Source organism: Vicugna pacos, chromosome 16 (genome assembly GCF_048564905.1).
Source record: "Vicugna pacos chromosome 16, VicPac4, whole genome shotgun sequence".
NCBI lineage: Eukaryota > Metazoa > Chordata > Mammalia > Artiodactyla > Camelidae > Vicugna > Vicugna pacos.
The window spans coordinates 60445724-60462807 of record NC_133002.1 but is presented as its reverse complement, the minus strand read 5'-3'; the positions used below and the strand labels follow the sequence as shown (position 1 = coordinate 60462807).

The 17084-nt window shown below is 58.2% G+C and overlaps 1 protein-coding gene across 2 annotated transcripts; it reads left to right on the top strand.

Annotated features, from left to right (window-relative positions):
• The first annotated feature begins 1469 nt into the window (after window positions 1-1469).
• On the top strand, window positions 1470-16977 carry CANT1 (calcium activated nucleotidase 1). Of its 2 annotated transcripts, XM_072939734.1 has the most exons (5): window positions 1470-1572; window positions 11408-11561; window positions 11721-12060; window positions 13786-13989; window positions 14793-16977. In XM_072939734.1, the coding sequence occupies exons 2-5, from the start codon at window positions 11430-11432 to the stop codon at window positions 15161-15163; spliced, it is 1047 nt and encodes a 348-aa protein (XP_072795835.1). In that variant the 5' UTR covers window positions 1470-1572; window positions 11408-11429; the 3' UTR covers window positions 15164-16977. The 2 variants fall into 2 exon arrangements, with proteins under 2 accessions (XP_072795835.1, XP_072795834.1); XM_072939733.1 differs by having other exon boundaries at window positions 11408-12060.
• Window positions 16978-17084: the final 107 nt, after the last annotated feature.

Genomic DNA, 17084 nt, shown 5'->3' with positions numbered 1-17084 from the left:
ATCTGCGGAAGAGAAATCTAACCAGAAAACATAAGAAGTCACTCAGTAATCAGGCAATGAGAAATCACTTCATGCCATCAGTTGGTGATGTTAATACTCCTGATAATATCTGTGACGTGACCCAATCTCTCAGCCACTGCAGACAGTTTTATTTCATTTTTGTAAGTTATAATAGGCATATATTTTATTTAGGGATACACACTTACTTGCTAAAATTATAAAATAAAGCACGAGAATGATTAATACAACATTCAGGAGTGTGATTACCTCTTGGGGTGGAAGGGAGCTGGGAACGGGGAGGAGTAGCAAGAAAGTTTTCAAGATAACAGGGCTAATGTTTTGTTTCCTAAGCTGGGAAGCATATATAGATATAGGTACCTTAATAAATGAAAGATTTGAATAATTTAAAATAATAATAGTATATATGGTGTGTCGTTGGGACTCAGCTTAGCATGATGGGAAACAGATGAATTCAGGAAGGGTCTCCCCCCCTAGAAAAATGCAGAACCATGTTTAGCATATTTCCATTTGGCTTTATTTTTAAAGGTAATTTAATATATGTGTTTATGATTGGTTTGTGTGTCATAAAATATGTCTAGGAATAACCACAGGAAACTAGTAACAGTGATTGCCTCTGGGCAAGGAATGCGAAAAAGGGTAGAGGAGAGGGTTGTTTTTCACAGGGCACCTTTTATATAATTTGAATTTTCCCCTTGTGCATCTGTTATTTAATGAGAGATCCGAGGTGTTTGCAGGCAAGCAAAGGCTGAATCAGGTGCAGACCGGAAGAGCACTGAGGCGCCCTCCTCCTCAAGCTCTTGGGTTGACGCACCACTGCTACTGGGCTTTTTTCAGGACTTCTAAAATAGGTACACTGCAGGACTTGGGGGTGAGGGGCAGGGATGCCTTTTAACACTTCCATTAAAACAACTTGGGGGCTAGTGGGGGAGACTGGCAAAACCGATGAATCAGAGACCCTGGTTAGTTGATTGTAAATCAGAGGCAGGAAAACCTCCACCCCATTCCCCAGCACCTTCCTCCTAGACACCACAGCCTGTAGACCTGTGCCCTGATCTTGGGAAATTGATCACCATTCCGATGTGGCCAACTGGAAGAGCCAAAGAGAGGGGCTCTCTGAGAATGAGGGTGGCAGAGAGGAATCCACGCTTCTCTGCCTCCAGGCGAGGGGCTCCTGTAATTTCAGCTAGAGGAATGATAATCCCTTCCCCATAGCCTTCATCCCATGCCCCTCCTATTTTCGCCTGGCCGAAGATCTTGAATAACGCGGTGGAGAAGACCTGCGGGTGGGCAGTGCAGACTTCGCGCCCTTCCCTCTGGTCCATCGCCTGGCCCGCAGCTCCTCCTCCCAGACCCTCTCGCCGAGCAGCAAAAACTACAACTCCCAGCAGCCCCTACACGCGCCCGGCGCGCCGCCGCAGAGCAGAGGCTGCCGGGAGCGTGTTGCCCGGAGGCGGGGCGAGCGCGCCGGGCGGAAGTCGGCTGCCAGCTCGGTCCCGGCACTGCCCGCCGCGAGGCCGACCCCCCGCGGGCCCCGGAGCCGTCCCGCACTGGGTGAGTGACCGCCCGCCCACGGCCGCCGGGGCCTGCCGACCCCTCCGACCCCGCCGCGTCCCGACCCCGACCCCGCAGGCTCCCTCCCCGTCTGACCGAACCGAGTCCCTGCCCCCTGACCCGCTGACAGGGGTGGGACGCCTCCCTGACTCTGAGAAACTGTCCCCGTCTCCCATCTGGTGGCGGTCACCTCCCCGCTCTGACTTGTAAGGCTCTTACGTCGTCTGACTTGCGGGACACCTCCCCCCTCTGACTTGGGGGCCTCCTGACCCCTCTGACTAGCGCGGGACACCACTCCTCTGACTGCGGAACTTCTGCCCCTCTGACTTGCAAGACCCTTCATCCCTCAGACTTACGGACACCTCCTCCCTCTGACTACGATGGAACATCACCCCCTCTGACCCTGAAGGACAAATTCCCTTCCTGACACCTCTCTATCCCCGAGGACAGCCCTTTCCTGCCCCCTGTGATTTCAGTGCCCCTGCTCTGACCTCCGCAGGGACTCTCCTGACCGAGTAGGGAGCCCTCCCCTCTCTGGCTGGCACTTTATCACACCTGCAGCCGGCCAGCCTTCCCCACCCCACCAGCCCTTTCTCTCCTTCCCCTCAGCACAGCTTAGTCTCCTTCCTTTTGCACCCAAACTTTCCACCCTCCCCTCCTTCCCTCCCCGCATCTGGTCTGGATGGGCAATAGCCCTGGGGACAGGCACCTCCTTGGCCATCCTTGCTGCTTGCTGCCTGTCCCTTGCCCTCTGTATCCCTAGGCTTGGCAGGCCCCTACACCTGTGCTCACCCTTCTGTCTACTGGACACATCTTTTCCCAGGCACGTTAGTGTCTCCCAGGAGACCGGTGTCCCTTAGCACTCCAGCTCCGGCCCCATTTCTCATGCCTGTCTAGGGGTACATGCTTGACATCTTTTCCTACCATGTTCTTAACAAATTACAGGTTTGGGAGTATGTGTCTGCTGATGTCGACTGAATCTTGCTGGCTCTTAAGTATAAGGACCAGAACTTGACAAAAGGGTAGGGTCACTGGGGGTCCCTGGAAAGGAAGTGGGTGCTGCAGCCCTTCAGGAGCAGTGGGGTCTCTGCAGGCTCTCCCTTTGAGGAGCTTGACTGAGAAGGGTCTTCCTAGGCTGGGCTGCAGGCCCTCCCTTACCCCAGCCCCACCCCAGAGGCCGCTCAGTGGAATAGGCTAGCCTGAGCCTGTGGGCCGGGTGGGGCTCCTCCCAGAGCAGCCAGTGCCACTCCCTGCTGGCCTCAGTGAGTCCTCTATTCAGGCTGAGGCACAGGGACGGGCCAGCCTCCCCATCCCTCTGCGCTTGGTAGGGGTGCCCGGTCCTGCACAGCCCAGGGTGTCTTCTGGGAGGGGACTCAGATGAAGCGTGGATTTGTTCAAGCACTGTCACAAGGCCACTGTAGTGGTCTGGGGACAGGATTCTCAGTCTCCTCACTCTTTTTCTTGTCCCAGTTAACCTGATCATGGGACACGCTGTGACATCACAGGGTGGTGGAGGAAATCCTATACTTGGCAGGTGTACAGGTTCCACTTTATGCCACCGTATGTTCCCTCGGTTGAAGTGTAGATGATCGTTTGATTCTTTCTGTCAGCTGAAAGTCTCCTTTCTTCCCCCTAAAGATGCACTCTGAACGTACTTCACGTCTGGTTTTCGTAGCCCACAGCAGCACTGTAGACGTGTTGGTCTCGGCTGCTGGTACTTGAGGGAACTTTTATGTGCCAGGCCTCCCCGAGCCCCAGAGGCAGTGAGGAGGGACCCAGGGTGCAGGGCCAGCAGCTCCTGCCTGGAGCCGTGTTCACCCCACTCCCTGAATGTGGCCTTTGAGGTGAGCACTTGTAGGCTCCCACAAACACACGGCCCTTTCATCTGGGTCTCAGGACTTCCCGGGCAGCAACGTGGCAGCCTTCACAGCAACTGTGCAGGGCTGGTGGATAAATGCTCTAGTGTTTTCTCCCTCACAACCAGGGTGTCCTCGGGTCTGGGAGTGCAGTCCAGAGTCCTGAAATGGATCCACACTGGGACAAGGAAGTCATTTCTCTTTTGTCCAGGCGTTTGTGGAGTGGTCCCTAGGACTCTGGGAAGAAAGAAAGACAGTGATTTCTCTTTTCCCTTTAGTAACTCTCTGGCCTGTGGAGATTCCTGGAAAGCTCTTATTAAATGCCAACATTAGAGGAATCTAAAACTTTTATATTGATTTTTAAGGACTTCTTTGTTGACTTCCCTTTTCATTAGACCAAGATGATCAATTAGGGAAAAAAATAATCCTAATAATAGAGAAATGTATGTGGGAAGATGTTCGGTGTTTTCTCTTGTCTACTTTTTTTTTTTTGGATCCTCCTTGTTTATCTGTGATAAGCCCAGTCATTAAATGGAACATGCAGCTTCAGGTTCTGAAGCAGAGCCCTCCTGTCCGTGTTCAGCCTGGGGAGCAGGCCGGAGGTGAGGCAGGAGTAGGGCTCCAGATGGCAGTGTGCAGCCCTGGGGGCCAGACCGGATACACATGGCGAGTGGCAGTGTGGGGGTGAGGAGGAGCTCGGAGCCCGCCCACAGTGGCTCCGAAGGGTCCCGAAGGTTGAGTGATTCCCAGCGATGCCGGCCACTGAGGAAGGTGGGAAAGAAGATGGGTTCTCGCAGGTACAGCTCCACTGTCAGTGGGAGCCAGCCCTGATTTGGGTTGATCGTGGGGTGATTGTGTTCCCATATAAATGGACTCTCTGGGAATCAACCCCAGTGAAGTGTGGTGGTGTTTGTGATGTTACTTTCAATTGGGAAGGTAACTTTGTGCTAAACATGCTCCAAGTTTAACGTTGATGGTACAGCTGAAGCCCCTGCAGCCCCGTTATGATGGAATGAGTGCAAACTGTGGGCCATTGTGACGCCCCAGGGACAGAGCCATGTGTGAACGACCCTGCCCCTCGGGAAGAGCTGGAGGTTCCTTCTCTGTCTCCCTCCCTGTGGTGGGCAGAAAAGTGGGCCCCTGAGATGTCCACATCCTGACCCCCGGAATCTGCGAGTGTATCACACACATGGCAAGGGCGGAATAAGGTAGCAGACAGAATTGAGGTGGTTAATCAGAGACCTTAAAAAAGAGAAGTCAGCCTGGATTATCCAGGTGGTCCCAGTGTAATCCCAGAGTCTTTAAAAGTGGAGGAGGGAGACCAGAGGACTTCAGAGGGAAATGATGCCGCAAAGACAGAGAGACGCAGTGTTGCCGGCTTTGGAGGTGGAGGAAGGGGCCACCAGCCAAGAAATGTGGGTGGCCATTGGATGCCGGAAAAACCTAGGAAACCGATTCTCCCCTGGAGGCTCAAGGAGGGACACGGCCCTGATGTTAGCCCAGTGAGACCTGTGCCACACTTCAGTTTGCGGTGTTTAGGCTGCCGAGTCTGCAGTGATTTGTTAGAGCTGCGACGGAAAACTAATTCCCTCCTGCTGGGTGGTGACGTGAAAACAAGCACAGCGGGCAGAAGGGTCAGTTATCTTGAACCGCATGTGACGGGATTCAGCAAGCAGCTGTGAATGCGTGTCGGCCTTGGAGGAGGGGGCTGGGGGGACCTGCAGCCTCAGCCCTGAGGGAAGTCTCCCGCTGCGAGGAGTGGCCTCGGTGGTCCCTGACGGACACACTGGGCTCCTGTGACCTTTTCCTTCCTTCCTGGTGTCCGTCTGCTGTCTGCCCCTGTCCAGACTTGAAATGGACTTTTCTAGTGCAGCCGTCAGCCCTGGCAAGTCCAAAACAGAAGAGTGTGTTGAGTCAGGTCACATTTTCAAGGAGCCTGGCCCGCTTCCGGAGACACAGCAGCAGCGTCCTCTGAGATGCTAGCTCGCAGGGGCTTCGCAGCCCTTGGCCCCTGTCTTTGCCGCCCTGAAGTGTCGGTGATGTCAGCGGGATTGGCTCTTTACTTTCTCACCAGGAAGCGCCCTTTGGCCGTGAGCAGAGCAGGAACTCCGACACCAGCCTGCTGTTGGACAGGGCTCTCTGGGGCGGTTCAGAGACCAAGGAGGGCAGGGGAGGCAGCTGTTCTGTAGGAGCAGAGGCTGGGAGGAGAGGGAGCGGGAAGAGGGCCTCCTAGTCTCCCGCCCCCTGTTGCTTCCTGCCCTCCTGGATCCTGGAAGGGAGGGGTTTGCCCTGGCAGCTGTGGTTAAACCTGTTTGCCCTGCCACCTGTCACAAGCAGTTCCTGGAAGAAGCTGCAGAGAGAGACCCTTGGCTGTTGGCTGGGTCGGAGATCGCTGCCCACTTTCGTCTAAGCCGTGGTGGAGTCCGATGGCAAAGGCCTGAGGGTGCCCTGTGAGGGTCGGGGCATCTGAGCCTGTCCTCATTCTTAACCGTCACCTGGCTGGCGGGGCTGCAGCTCCTGGGGTGGGGAGACAGTGTCTCCCTGGCGGGCGGCAAGAAGCCGTGCTGCTCCCCTGGGATCTGGGAGCCCCTGGCAAGGGGACAGACCCAGACACCACGTCTGGCTGTTTTGTCTGTTTTCCCGGGAAGTCTTGGTTTGACAGAACCAGAAAAGCATGCGTGTCATTGAGCCATTCTTGACACCCTCCCTAGAGAGAGGGGCCGGGGAAGGAAAGTAGGACTCGAGCCTCCTGGGTGGTTGTCGCTCCTTGACAGCCAGGAACGTCTTTCTGGGGATGTTGCAGTGTGGCTGGTGCAGGAGGAAGGAAGCTGGCAGGAGTGCGGTCCCCTGGGGCTTCTGAGCAGGAGAGGACTTGGGTGCAGCTCACCTGAACAGGTGCGCCGAGCCGGCCAAAGAGCCCGTGGCTCTACTGTGGCGCCTCGGTTCTGATTTTCCTGATTATGTAGAATCTCCCATTGTGCTGCACGTGGTGGGGTTGGCCCAGCTGTGGTCACAGTAAAGCAAACACTTAAACTGTTTGGAGGAGTGTGGGCAAGGGGAGGCCTCAGACAGGCCCTTCCGGGAATGGCTCCTGCCCCTGCAGCTCTCACCTGCAGCTGACTCGTTTCTGTTGGTTCCCATGGGTGGCAGATTTTTGCTTTCGGTTTTTAATAAAAATTCAGGCCCGCGCTTGGCGCCAGGCCTCCAGCAGCAACAAGACGCTACAGCAGCCCGCCGTCAGTTTTGGTTGATAAACGGCCACGTGTGGCATGTGGTGAAAAGGCATCAGATTGGAAACATTCTTTTGTCCAAAATAAAAGTAGTGCCTTGGGGCCCTGAGGAGGGATGGAGACCACAGCTGGGCTTTGATCTGGTGGGAAAGCGGAAGGGATTTTCTGGAAGCAGCCCGAGTTCTGTCACTGAGCGCAGTCGAATGACTGAGCCCCAGGTGTCCTTAGGCCCTGGGAACCGACCTGGCTGAGCAGAGCCCCTTCCCTGCTGGGCCTCAGAGCTGAGTGGGGAGGCTATGACCGGACCTTGCGGGCAGGCCGGGCCGTACCGCGGCTGAGCCTCGTCCCCGGGAGGGGCCCCACACAGGCGGCGCCGGGGGCATGGGGGGCGCTTATCTCCCCGGCTGCTGTAACACATCACCGCGGGCTTGTTGGCTGAAGACAACACCTGTGTTCTCATAGTTCTGGAGGCTGAAATCCAGTGTCTTGTCACTGGGCTGAGATGGCGGTGTGGGCAGGGCCATGCTCCCTGCGAAGGCTCCAGGAGACAGTCCGTCCTTGCCTCTTCCAGCTTCTGGGGGCCCCATACGTTTCTCGGCTGTGGTCGCATGGCCTTCTCTTCTTAGTCATCACGTCTTCCTCTGCCTCCCTTCTGTGAGGGCACTCATGACTGCATTTAGGGCCACCTAGATAGTGTCCCCATCGCCCTGTCCTTCACTTGCTTACACCTGCAGTGTCTCTTGCTGTGGAAGGGGACGTCCACAGGTTCTGGGACTCAGCCTGGGCGCCTTTGGGACCAGTGTCAGCCCCTCACAGGAGGGGCGCTTGCTGGTGTGGGGGGAGCACTTCACCATAGACACAGGGCAGGAGGGGAAGGGGCAGTGGAGGCACGGCTCTCATGGGACAGCCAGGGACTTCTAGGTGGTTCCACGTGCAGGGATTGGCAGCTGGAAACAGCACGGTGCTGTGCGCGGGGAGCGCACGCTGCTTGTCCTTCAACAGGAGGGCACCAGGCACTAGTAAAGATTCACTTTTTAGGAAAGTCTTTCCCTCAATTGTGTGGAGGATGGTTGGAGAGGGTCTAGACCTGGGATCTGCACACTCCCTGTGGAGGAATCAGCTTTGCGGGCTGAGCAGTCCTTGACTCTGCAGGATCTGCCAGCTTAACCTGCAGGGCTGGGCCCTCCAGGCCGATGGGTGAAGGTGCTGGTAAAGTGAGGAGGGAAGCAGCCAGACAGCAGTGGGTGGTCAGCGCCGAGTCCTCCCAGGTCTAGCCCCGCCGGCCGCAGCATGAGAGGCCTGCACACTACATGCACAGTTTACACGTGGAGAAACGGAGGCCCAGAGGAGTGAGTCACTTGTCTGAGGTCACGCAGCTGGTAGGTGGCAGAGCTCAGGTTGGACCCAGACAGTCTGGGTCATCAGGACCCCAGGGTGGGACAGGACCGGGGCAGTGGGGGTGGGAATCCAGAGCCAGGTGCGGACGGGTGAGGGGACCCGGCACCTGCCGGACGTGGGGAGGTGAGGGAGCGATTTTGACCTCTGCCCTGGTTGACCGCTGGTGGCTGGGAGGCCCTCAGCCAGCAGTACATTCCAGAAGGGCCACCTGTTCCTGGGGCAGGAGGCTCCGCAGCTGGGCTGCTGGCCTGGAATTTGGGGGAAAGGTTCGGGCTAAGAGGTGTGGATTCAGAAGGAGAAGAGGTGGGCCGCAGGGAAGGAGGACCGCAGGCAGGTCACCACTTGTGTCTCCGTGCCTGCTGGGAGGAGATGGGGCAGGACACCCCAGCGTTGGGGTCTTGGGGCTGTGCCCCGGGAGCAGGCCTGCTGGGGGGTCATCTCCGGGAGCAGAGGCGGGCCCCGGCATGGAGCACCCAGGAGGAACAGGAGAGTGAACCTCGGCCAGGGTGGAGAGGGTGGGGAGGGACAGAGGTGTCACCGAGTGGGGATGGGCTCTCCGTTCATTCCTAGGTTCACAGGGTCCCCACCCCATTCACCCACAGCATTTACTGGGTGCTTTCAGTGTATCTGCGAGTGTAATCTGGGGGCGGAACGGTGGCTCGGGGAGATCTGGACAAGCACAGGCTGAGAAGGACCCAGAAGAGCAGCAGTGCCCCGGAGGCGTGAGCGCCCGCGTGGCTTCCGCCGGCCCCTGGCTGCTGATGGCAGCTGCGGAGTTGGCCGGGAGCAGGCAGGCAGGAGCCATGGTGGCAGGGAGGGTGGCAACTCAGGGATGGAGAGAGTCGACCCGGGGTAGGGAGGACGACACATCACAATGGTGACACCTCTGCGCTGCCAGGTGCTGTGTCCCCTGAACCTGTAGCTCTGTGGCAGTGGGGCCGCTCCACCATCAGGGCTGGGTCCCGGGCTGTGGGCTTGCAGTGTAACCAAGCTGGGGCTTGGGTCCGGGGGCTGAGGGACTGCTCAGGAAGTGGGTGTACTTTTCCTTCCTTCAGCAAGTGTGCCCTGGCTTGCCCGGCTGTCAGCCAGGAGTGTGGGCTCACCCTGGGCCAGCCCCTGCCCGAGGAGTGAAGGCAGAGAGGACACAATGACATAAGACATTGAGGGCAGTGGGGAGAAGCTGGATGCTGCGGGAAAGGGCGGGAGGGCACAGGGTTGGCAGAGGGGTCCTTCCAGGGAGCTGATATCTTAAGAAACCCTGGATGGGGAAGTCAGGCAGCCGTGTGAAAAGTGCAGGTCTGGGGCAGAGGGACAGCTAGCCATGCCCTGGGGGACGAGGGAGGCGGCGTGGCTGTTCGGGTTGGTGTGCAGAGAAGCTGGCTCTCTGAGGGGTGAGGGCTGGCGGGGTCTCGGACGTAGCTGGAGTTTGCTCACGAAGCAGGCAGTGACACAGCCCATGGACTCACTTGAATAGCAGGTGTCGCTGGCTGCGGGGCACCAGTGGAGGTGGGCGGGGAGTGGCAGCAGGGCGGGAGGGAGGCCGTGCGGTTCCGGTGAGAAGGGCCGAGGGGGCGGATGGCCGGATTGCTTGGATTGCTCAGGCCGCTGAGGGAGGAGGTTCTCCCTAAGGAGGGAGCTGTGGTGGTGGTTCCTCTGCCTTTGCCTTTCGAGGTGGTGGTGGTGGTGGTTCATGATCTTTTGTCCAGAAGAATGCATCTGCTGGGGTTTCGATGGAAGCTCTGATCTGCCCCATGCGATGACAGCCGTCTTTCAGCACCACCTCTTCCTGGGGGAGGATGTAGGGGCAAATAGGTTTGAGGAGAGAGGGGAGTGAGACTCGTGTTTTGAAAGACTTGTGTTTAGGACGCGTGTTAGAAGCCCAGGCGGAATTTTGCCAAGGAGCTGAGGGGTAGGGCTGGGAGCTCAGGCGCGGGGCTGGGCGCGGGCGCTGGGTGGCTTCGGCTCAGCGGCGCTTTAGAAGCCTTGGTTTGGTGCCGGAAGAGGAAGGGCCGAGACTCCAGTCTCCCCCGCAAAGGCCTCAGCGACCAGCTCCGTGGCAGCCTGGGGGACTGCTTCCTCAGGGAGAAGGGCGCAGGGGCCAGCACCTGGAGAGGGGATGGGAGGGGCTCCGAGGCCCCTTTGTGGGCCCCCTGCATCTTGCTTGCTCTTTAGAGGTTGCTTCTCTGCACTTGCCCCTGTGGCCAAAACCTAAGAACCTTTCCAAAAAGCGAGGGAAAGGGAAGGCCTGGCTTCCGTGTGGACCTGCTGCCATGGTTTTCCGTCCTTGGGGCTGGGCCGTCTGGTCTGCGTGGGGCGTCCAGGTGGTGCAGAAGCACCACACGTGTCCCCATGTCCTTCCCAGCTGCTGCCTGGTGGGGGGAGGAGCATCTGCCTGTCCGGGGTCGTTTCGGGGATCGAGGCAGACCTGTTCCGTGGCCTGAGGGAAGTGTCTCAGGCTGGGACCTCCTGAGTTACAGCCAAGGGCTGACATTCTGCTGATTCTACCCTGGGACTGCTGTGGCCTCGCTGAGCTGCTGGGGACAAGAGCTGCTGTTCCTGGCTGCCACCGGCCCTGGAGCTCTGCCTCGAGGCCACGCCAGGCCCCAGCAAGCCCGGCTGTCCTTGCAGCAGGGCCCCTGACAGGCTGGGCTCCTGGGTGTCCAACCCTGGTCCCTCAGCCACGCACATCACAGAAAGGCACTGGGGACAGGTGTTGCCAAAACCAGAACTGTTTCTGTTTGGCTTAAATGTGTTTTATACTAAAAATTGAATGTTACAGAACCCTAACCCAGGAGAAGGTTAAAAACCCACTGACTCAATGAGCATGTGTCTGCTCTGTGCACTAGGAGCTGGGACACACATGGACAAACTGATAACTGTAATGTGATGTCGGGTGGTGACAGATGCCAAGGAAGGGGCTGGAGGGTGCCGTCAGGAGCAGAGCCATCAGGGAGGGCTTCATGGCTGAGGTGACCTTTGATTAAAATACAGACCTGTACCCTCTCTGTTTTCCTGACTCGCCTGACCCCCACCTCCCCTCCCACCCCTGCCCTCACTCCCTGCTGTTTCCTCTTTCCCAAGACTGCAGAACACTAGCCCACACAGAACTTTCTCTCTCTGAGCTTTCTGTCTTGCCCACTGGGACAGGGGAGATGGAATAATTTTGCTTTGGAGGGACTTCTCATCTTACTGAATAAGAGGGAACAGAGATACCACTAGAGACAGGGTTTAATTAAGCCACGGGAGTAGGAACGATCGCAGTGTCGAGGCCTCAGACCTGCACCTTCATGAAAGTGGCAGGTGCCATGCCTGGCGGGTCACTGACCTCTCCCCTCTCTCCCTGGGTTGCAGGTCCCGTCTGCCCTTCACTCTGATGCCCGTGCAGCCCTCCAACCCCCTGGAATGGAATGAGTCTATGCACTCCCTCCGGATCAGCGTGGGGGGCCTTCCCGTGCTGGCGTCCATGACCAAGGCCGCAGACCCCCGCTTCCGCCCCCGCTGGAAGGTGATTCTGCCGTCCTTTGTGGGTGCTGCCGTCCTCTGGCTGCTCTACGCCCACCGCCCGCCCCCCGGCCGGGCCCCCGCACCCAATGCCCACAACTGGAGGCTCGGCCAGGTGCCCGCTGACCGGTACAATGACACCTACCCCTTGTCTGCCCCCCAGAGGACGCTGGGTGGGACTCGGTACCGAATTGCCCTTATCGCCGACCTGGACACGGAGTCAAGGGCCCAGGAGGAAAACACCTGGGTCAGTTACCTGAAGAAGGGCTATCTGACCTTGTCAGACAGCGGGGACAGGGTGGCTGTGGAGTGGGACCCCGGCCACGGGGTCCTGGAGTCCCACCTGGCGGAAAAGGGGCGGGGCATGGAGCTGTCGGATCTGATCGTCTTCAACGGGAAGCTGTACTCTGTGGATGACCGGACGGGGGTTGTCTACCAGATCGAAGGCTCCAAGGCCATTCCTTGGGTGATTCTGTCTGATGGTGATGGAACTGTGGGGAAAGGTAAGTGGGCCACCGTCCCCGGGGCCGAGTTGCAGTGCCAGAGGACAGGTCGGGGCTGGCCGTCAGCTGGCTAGGTTTATACACGTGCGCAGTGAAGCAGCCATGGGTCCAGAGGGAGGGGACATCGGGGAGAGCCATGAGACCTCAGACTGAAGTGGTACCCCGAGGTGTGAGCCTCTGCTGGGGAACAGCCGGGGACCCTTCAGGAGAAGGGCTGGGCTTCACCACCACTGCTCTCATTGGCCCTCAGGAACGAGCCCCTTTCTGCATCTTAAACGGTGTCTGGAGAGCACACTGGGACTGTGTCCTCCACACATCTTTCCTTTAAAGCTAGGGGGGTGTCAGATCTTCTCATTTGGAACCGAGATTTTATTAAAAAGCAAACTTCTCCCTTCTGAAAACCCAGCAGAAGGAGGGTCTGTGTGTGGGCAGCAGTGACCCCCGCTTTGAGTGGCATCCAACCTCGGACGGCAGCCATGGGCCATCCACCAACTCTGTTGTTGGCCAGCAAGCGGGAACAGAGCTACAAGGGGTCACCTGAGAGCCCAGAGCAGTCAGTTGGGGTGGCAGGAGAGATGACACAAACTTCTGTGTGCGCCTGTGCTCTCAGGCGGATCCACACCTTCTAGAAGGCTAAACTCCACTGCAGGCATCTGAGGTCAAAGGTAGAATCACATTAACTCGCTGAGCCCTGCACCGGCTGCCGGTCCCTCCCCGTGACCCTCCCCTGGTGGTAAAATCTCTCCTGCATTTGCCCAAGGCTGGGACGAGTTGGCAGGTTTTAGAGAAAATGTTGGTTGCCCATTGCCTGTCTTGACGGTCCGTGGTTAGGCCCCATCTGGTAGCTCTGTTTGCCCCTTGGAGCGGGAGGAACATGAGGCACAGGGAGCCTGGGGTCGCCCTGTGCTCAGGTCACCCAGGGGGAGCAGCGAGAAGTGCCCTGGAGCCACCTGCGGACAAGCGCCTCACGGGGCAGCCCCGGGGCCGGCGAGGGGCTTGGGAAATGCTTGGGAAGCAGGCACGACTGAGAATGTGGTGTACGAGCAGGTGGGAACATTCTAGAAGAACAGAAGCACCCCCACAGCCTTCCAAACTGGGTCCCCAGCAGAGTAAGCCTGTCTGAGGAGATACGCACGCTGGTTGGCATGGCCACCGTGGGCCCCCACGCCAGGCCCCTTGCTCAGCTCTGGCCGCCGGCATGTACTTCGCCTGGGGACCTGTCAGGTGTGACAGCGAGGACAGCAGGCTGTCTCCGTGACACTTCCCTCGGGTGGGGCATAGTCCTGAGGTGGGGCTGACAGCCTGAGAAACGAGGATCCCAGGAGCTTCAGAGTGGAGGGCGGGCCTCTTGGGGCTGCGGGGCCGGTGACGCAGCCATGCCGGAGCAGGTGCCCACGGAGAGTTCCTGCGCCGAGTTTGGAAGAAAAGCGCGGCGGTTCCCGGAGGACAGGGAGAGGGAGGTGGTGCCCGTCTGCCCTATGCGAACCCCGGGGGATTGCTCTAAGGAGAGGGGCCCAACTGCCAACCCCTGGGGATGGAGCTCCCAGCCAGGCTGGCCCGTTCCCTGCTCCTGTCGCTGCCCCGAGTCAGGCCAACACAGGTGACCTCTGACACCGAAGGCCGCCGGGCTGAGAGGCTCTTCTGCGCTTGCCTGATGGGACTCACGGGAGCCAGGCTAGCAGGGCTGACTGTCATCTCACACCCGCCCTGTCTCCCTGTCCCCAGGCTTCAAAGCTGAGTGGCTAGCCGTGAAGGATGAGCATCTGTATGTGGGCGGCCTGGGCAAGGAGTGGACCACCGCCACGGGGGAGGTGCTGAACGAGAACCCAGAGTGGGTGAAGGTGGTGGGCTACAGGGGCAGTGTGGACCACGAGAACTGGGTGTCCAGCTACAATGCCCTGCGGGCCGCCGCTGGGATCCGGCCACCAGGTGAGATCCCCGGGCCCCGGGGCAGGCACTGAACAGGTGGGTGGCTGCCAGTGTGTTTGCTTCTTGCTTGTGTGATGGATTGGCTGTCTCTGATGGCTCCTCCTGCCTGGCCTGTGGGTTCTGGGGTCAGTGAGCCATTTTCTTTCTCTCCGACTCACCCTGACAGCCCCTGCGGGCTCGGGCTGTGGCCCTGTCTGAGCGTCCTGGCTGCTCCCCTGGGGTGGGGCCTTGCACCTAATGCAGTAGGAGCAGGTGCACAGGACTTTGGTTCTTGTCTTCGCTTCATGGAGTCATGGTTTGTGGTGGGAGCTGTGATGCTTGGAGTGGCCCGGTCCCCTCTAGTCTTGGGGGACGTGACTCTGAGGACAGGGCTTCACCCCCAGACAGGCTCAGTTTCCATCCTTAAACACAAAGGGAGCGTGCTTCCTTCTCAGCTTCGAGCTGGCCTCTCCCCACCTGTCCTGATCTGTCTTCACAGATCAAACCTGCATGTTCCTGTCGCTCTCTTCCCTGGGCTCTCCTCTGTGCCCCTTGAGTAGCACCAAGGAGTCAAAAGACAGACAGACCTCACAGCCGCGGCTACTCAGCGGCGCTAGGGAAGCCAGGAGGCAGGGTGGCTGGTGAGATTCCGCCCGGCCCCTCGGTCTGTGCTGTGCTCCTGGCTTGGTTACGCTGGACAGTTGGAAACAGACGGAGATCTAAGGAGAAGATGCCGGCCGTGCTGCCTGGGCCCGGGCCACCCCGCCTGCAGGGCTGGGGGAGGGCGGGGCAGGGCAGCAGGTGACCAGCCCCTGTGTCCCCAGGCTACCTCATCCACGAGTCCGCCTGCTGGAGCGACACGCTGCAGCGCTGGTTCTTCCTGCCACGCCGGGCCAGCCATGCGCGCTACAGCGAGAGGGAGGACGAGCGCAGGGGGACCAACCTGCTGCTGAGCGCCTCCCCGGACTTCGGCGACATCACCGTCAGCCGCGTGGGCGAGGTGGTCCCCACGCACGGCTTCTCCTCCTTCAAGTTCATCCCCAACACCGACGACCAGATCATCGTGGCCCTCAAGTCCGAGGAGGACAGTGGCCAGATCGCCACCTACATCATGGCCTTCACGCTGGACGGACGCTTCCTCCTGCCTGAGACCAAGGTCGGGAGCGTGAAGTACGAGGGCATCGAGTTCGTTTAGGCTGAGGCGCCAGGACGGGGAGCCCGGCCAGGACGGGCTGTTTGAAGCCCTGTCAGGCCCCAGATTCTATAAAGACCCGAGGACTGCACTTCTATGTGGTATTCAGTTTTGCCCTTTTTTTTCTTTTTCTCGGAACTCTGAGGCGTGCCTGGTTTAGAGATTTCCAGAATAGGAGCTCAGCCCGGGGTGTGTAGTGCAGCCTGAGACGCGGCTCCGCAGCAGGGAAGGGCCGGTCCCCGGCCACGGCCACGCGTGTCCCTGCGCTGCCATCTGGTGGCAGAAGCTGGTCGTTGCAGGCGTCTCAGCCTGAGGCCCCTCCTCTTTATCTCCCCCCTTTCTTTTCTTACCATTTGTTCTTTTGTTCAATAAATATTTCCTGAGCTCCTACTGCGTGTCAAGCAGTGTGCCCCCCAGGGGAACAAAACAGTGAGGCTGAAGTGGGCCTGCCTGCTTGGGGCCCGCCCCTTCTCATCCTTCCTGTGAACCTCGGCCATTAAATCCGCCACTGCAGGACACCACAGGGCTGAGTGAGCCAGGCAGGCCTCCAGAAAGGTCTGCCCCAGTGCTGCAAGCTGGGCACGGGCCCCCGTGCCCCCCCCCCCGAGCCTCACATCAGGCACCTCCGTTCAGGTGACCGACCCGTTCTCCCCTCTGGGGGAATTTGGTGGCAGTGTAGCACTTTGAAGTTTTAATTATTAACTTATATTAATTAAAGCAGTTTCCCTTCTTATGAAGTGGAATTGCCAAACCTTATCAGAGCAAAGTCTTGCAGTTAACAAATTCATTCCCCTCAGTGGAGGAAGTGATAATTATTAAGGCGGGTTTTCAAGCATTTCTGAGTCCTTGGCCAAAGGATGCAAAGATAAGGACAAAGATGCACTGCCTTTTTCTAGCAACTATCAGGAGTTGTCAGGCCCTTAAGGAATTTCATGAGTGACTTGAATTTTTATCTCCTGGCTCAAGCCTACACCCGGCCCCAGGCGCTGGGACCCCTTTACTCTGGCGCTTGTGGACAAGGCCTGCCTGCCCTGTGTTTTCTGTCCTGGCCTTTATTCCTCCTCTTCCTGATGGGAGCTTTGTAGCCTCTTCTCCCTGGAAACTCTTTGCACAGACCTTGGCGTGTCTTAATCCCTGCGGTCTCTCCTCCACTCTCCTGGGTAAAGGCAGAGGGTTTGGGAGAGAGGTCAGCCGAACGCAAGCCTGGAAGGACTGTCGCCATCAGCCCACTCACCCAGAAGCTACCTCACCCCTCAGGAGGATGGAGGCTCCTGATGGCCGGAAGGGCCGTCCTTCAGGCTCTGGCTGTTCCCGGGGGGCCCCGTCTCACAGACTCCCCGACTCCCCAGCTTTAACACGGCCGCTCAGAGGGAACCTAGGAAGGAGCCCTCTCTCTTGCACTGGTTGTTCCTTCTGCTATAAGACAAATAGCAAGAAATGGAAAACAAGCTTTTGAATGTGACATGTTTCTCTGGAACTCAGCTCCTACCAGACGTAGCTGGGAAGGCCCACGTCTTTTCTGACTTTGCCCAGCTGGCCTGAACCGCCTCCTTGATAAACATCCATGACATTAAGGCTGTGTGATCTTAAAAACACAGAGATGGAATTAGGAAGCTTGGAGGTCTGGGGACAGTCACTGAGTTGAGACCCTCTGCCCAGGTACCCAGAAGTACCATTTTGCCATGTGATTTTTAAATATTCTGAAGCTAGACTTCCCTCTCCACCCTTCCCTCCATTTTTCGCTGCTGTAAGGGTAATGATTGTGTTCCTTCCTACTGGAGCCATTGTTTTGTAAACAATAAAATGAGTTCTCTTTGTCTCTTGGTCTGTGTGGGCTGTTGGTGGCCCCCAGGGAATACAGAGCTGGCGAGCCTCATAGGCTGAGTGAAGGGTGCGCCCCCTGTTGGGGTGAGAAGGGATCCTG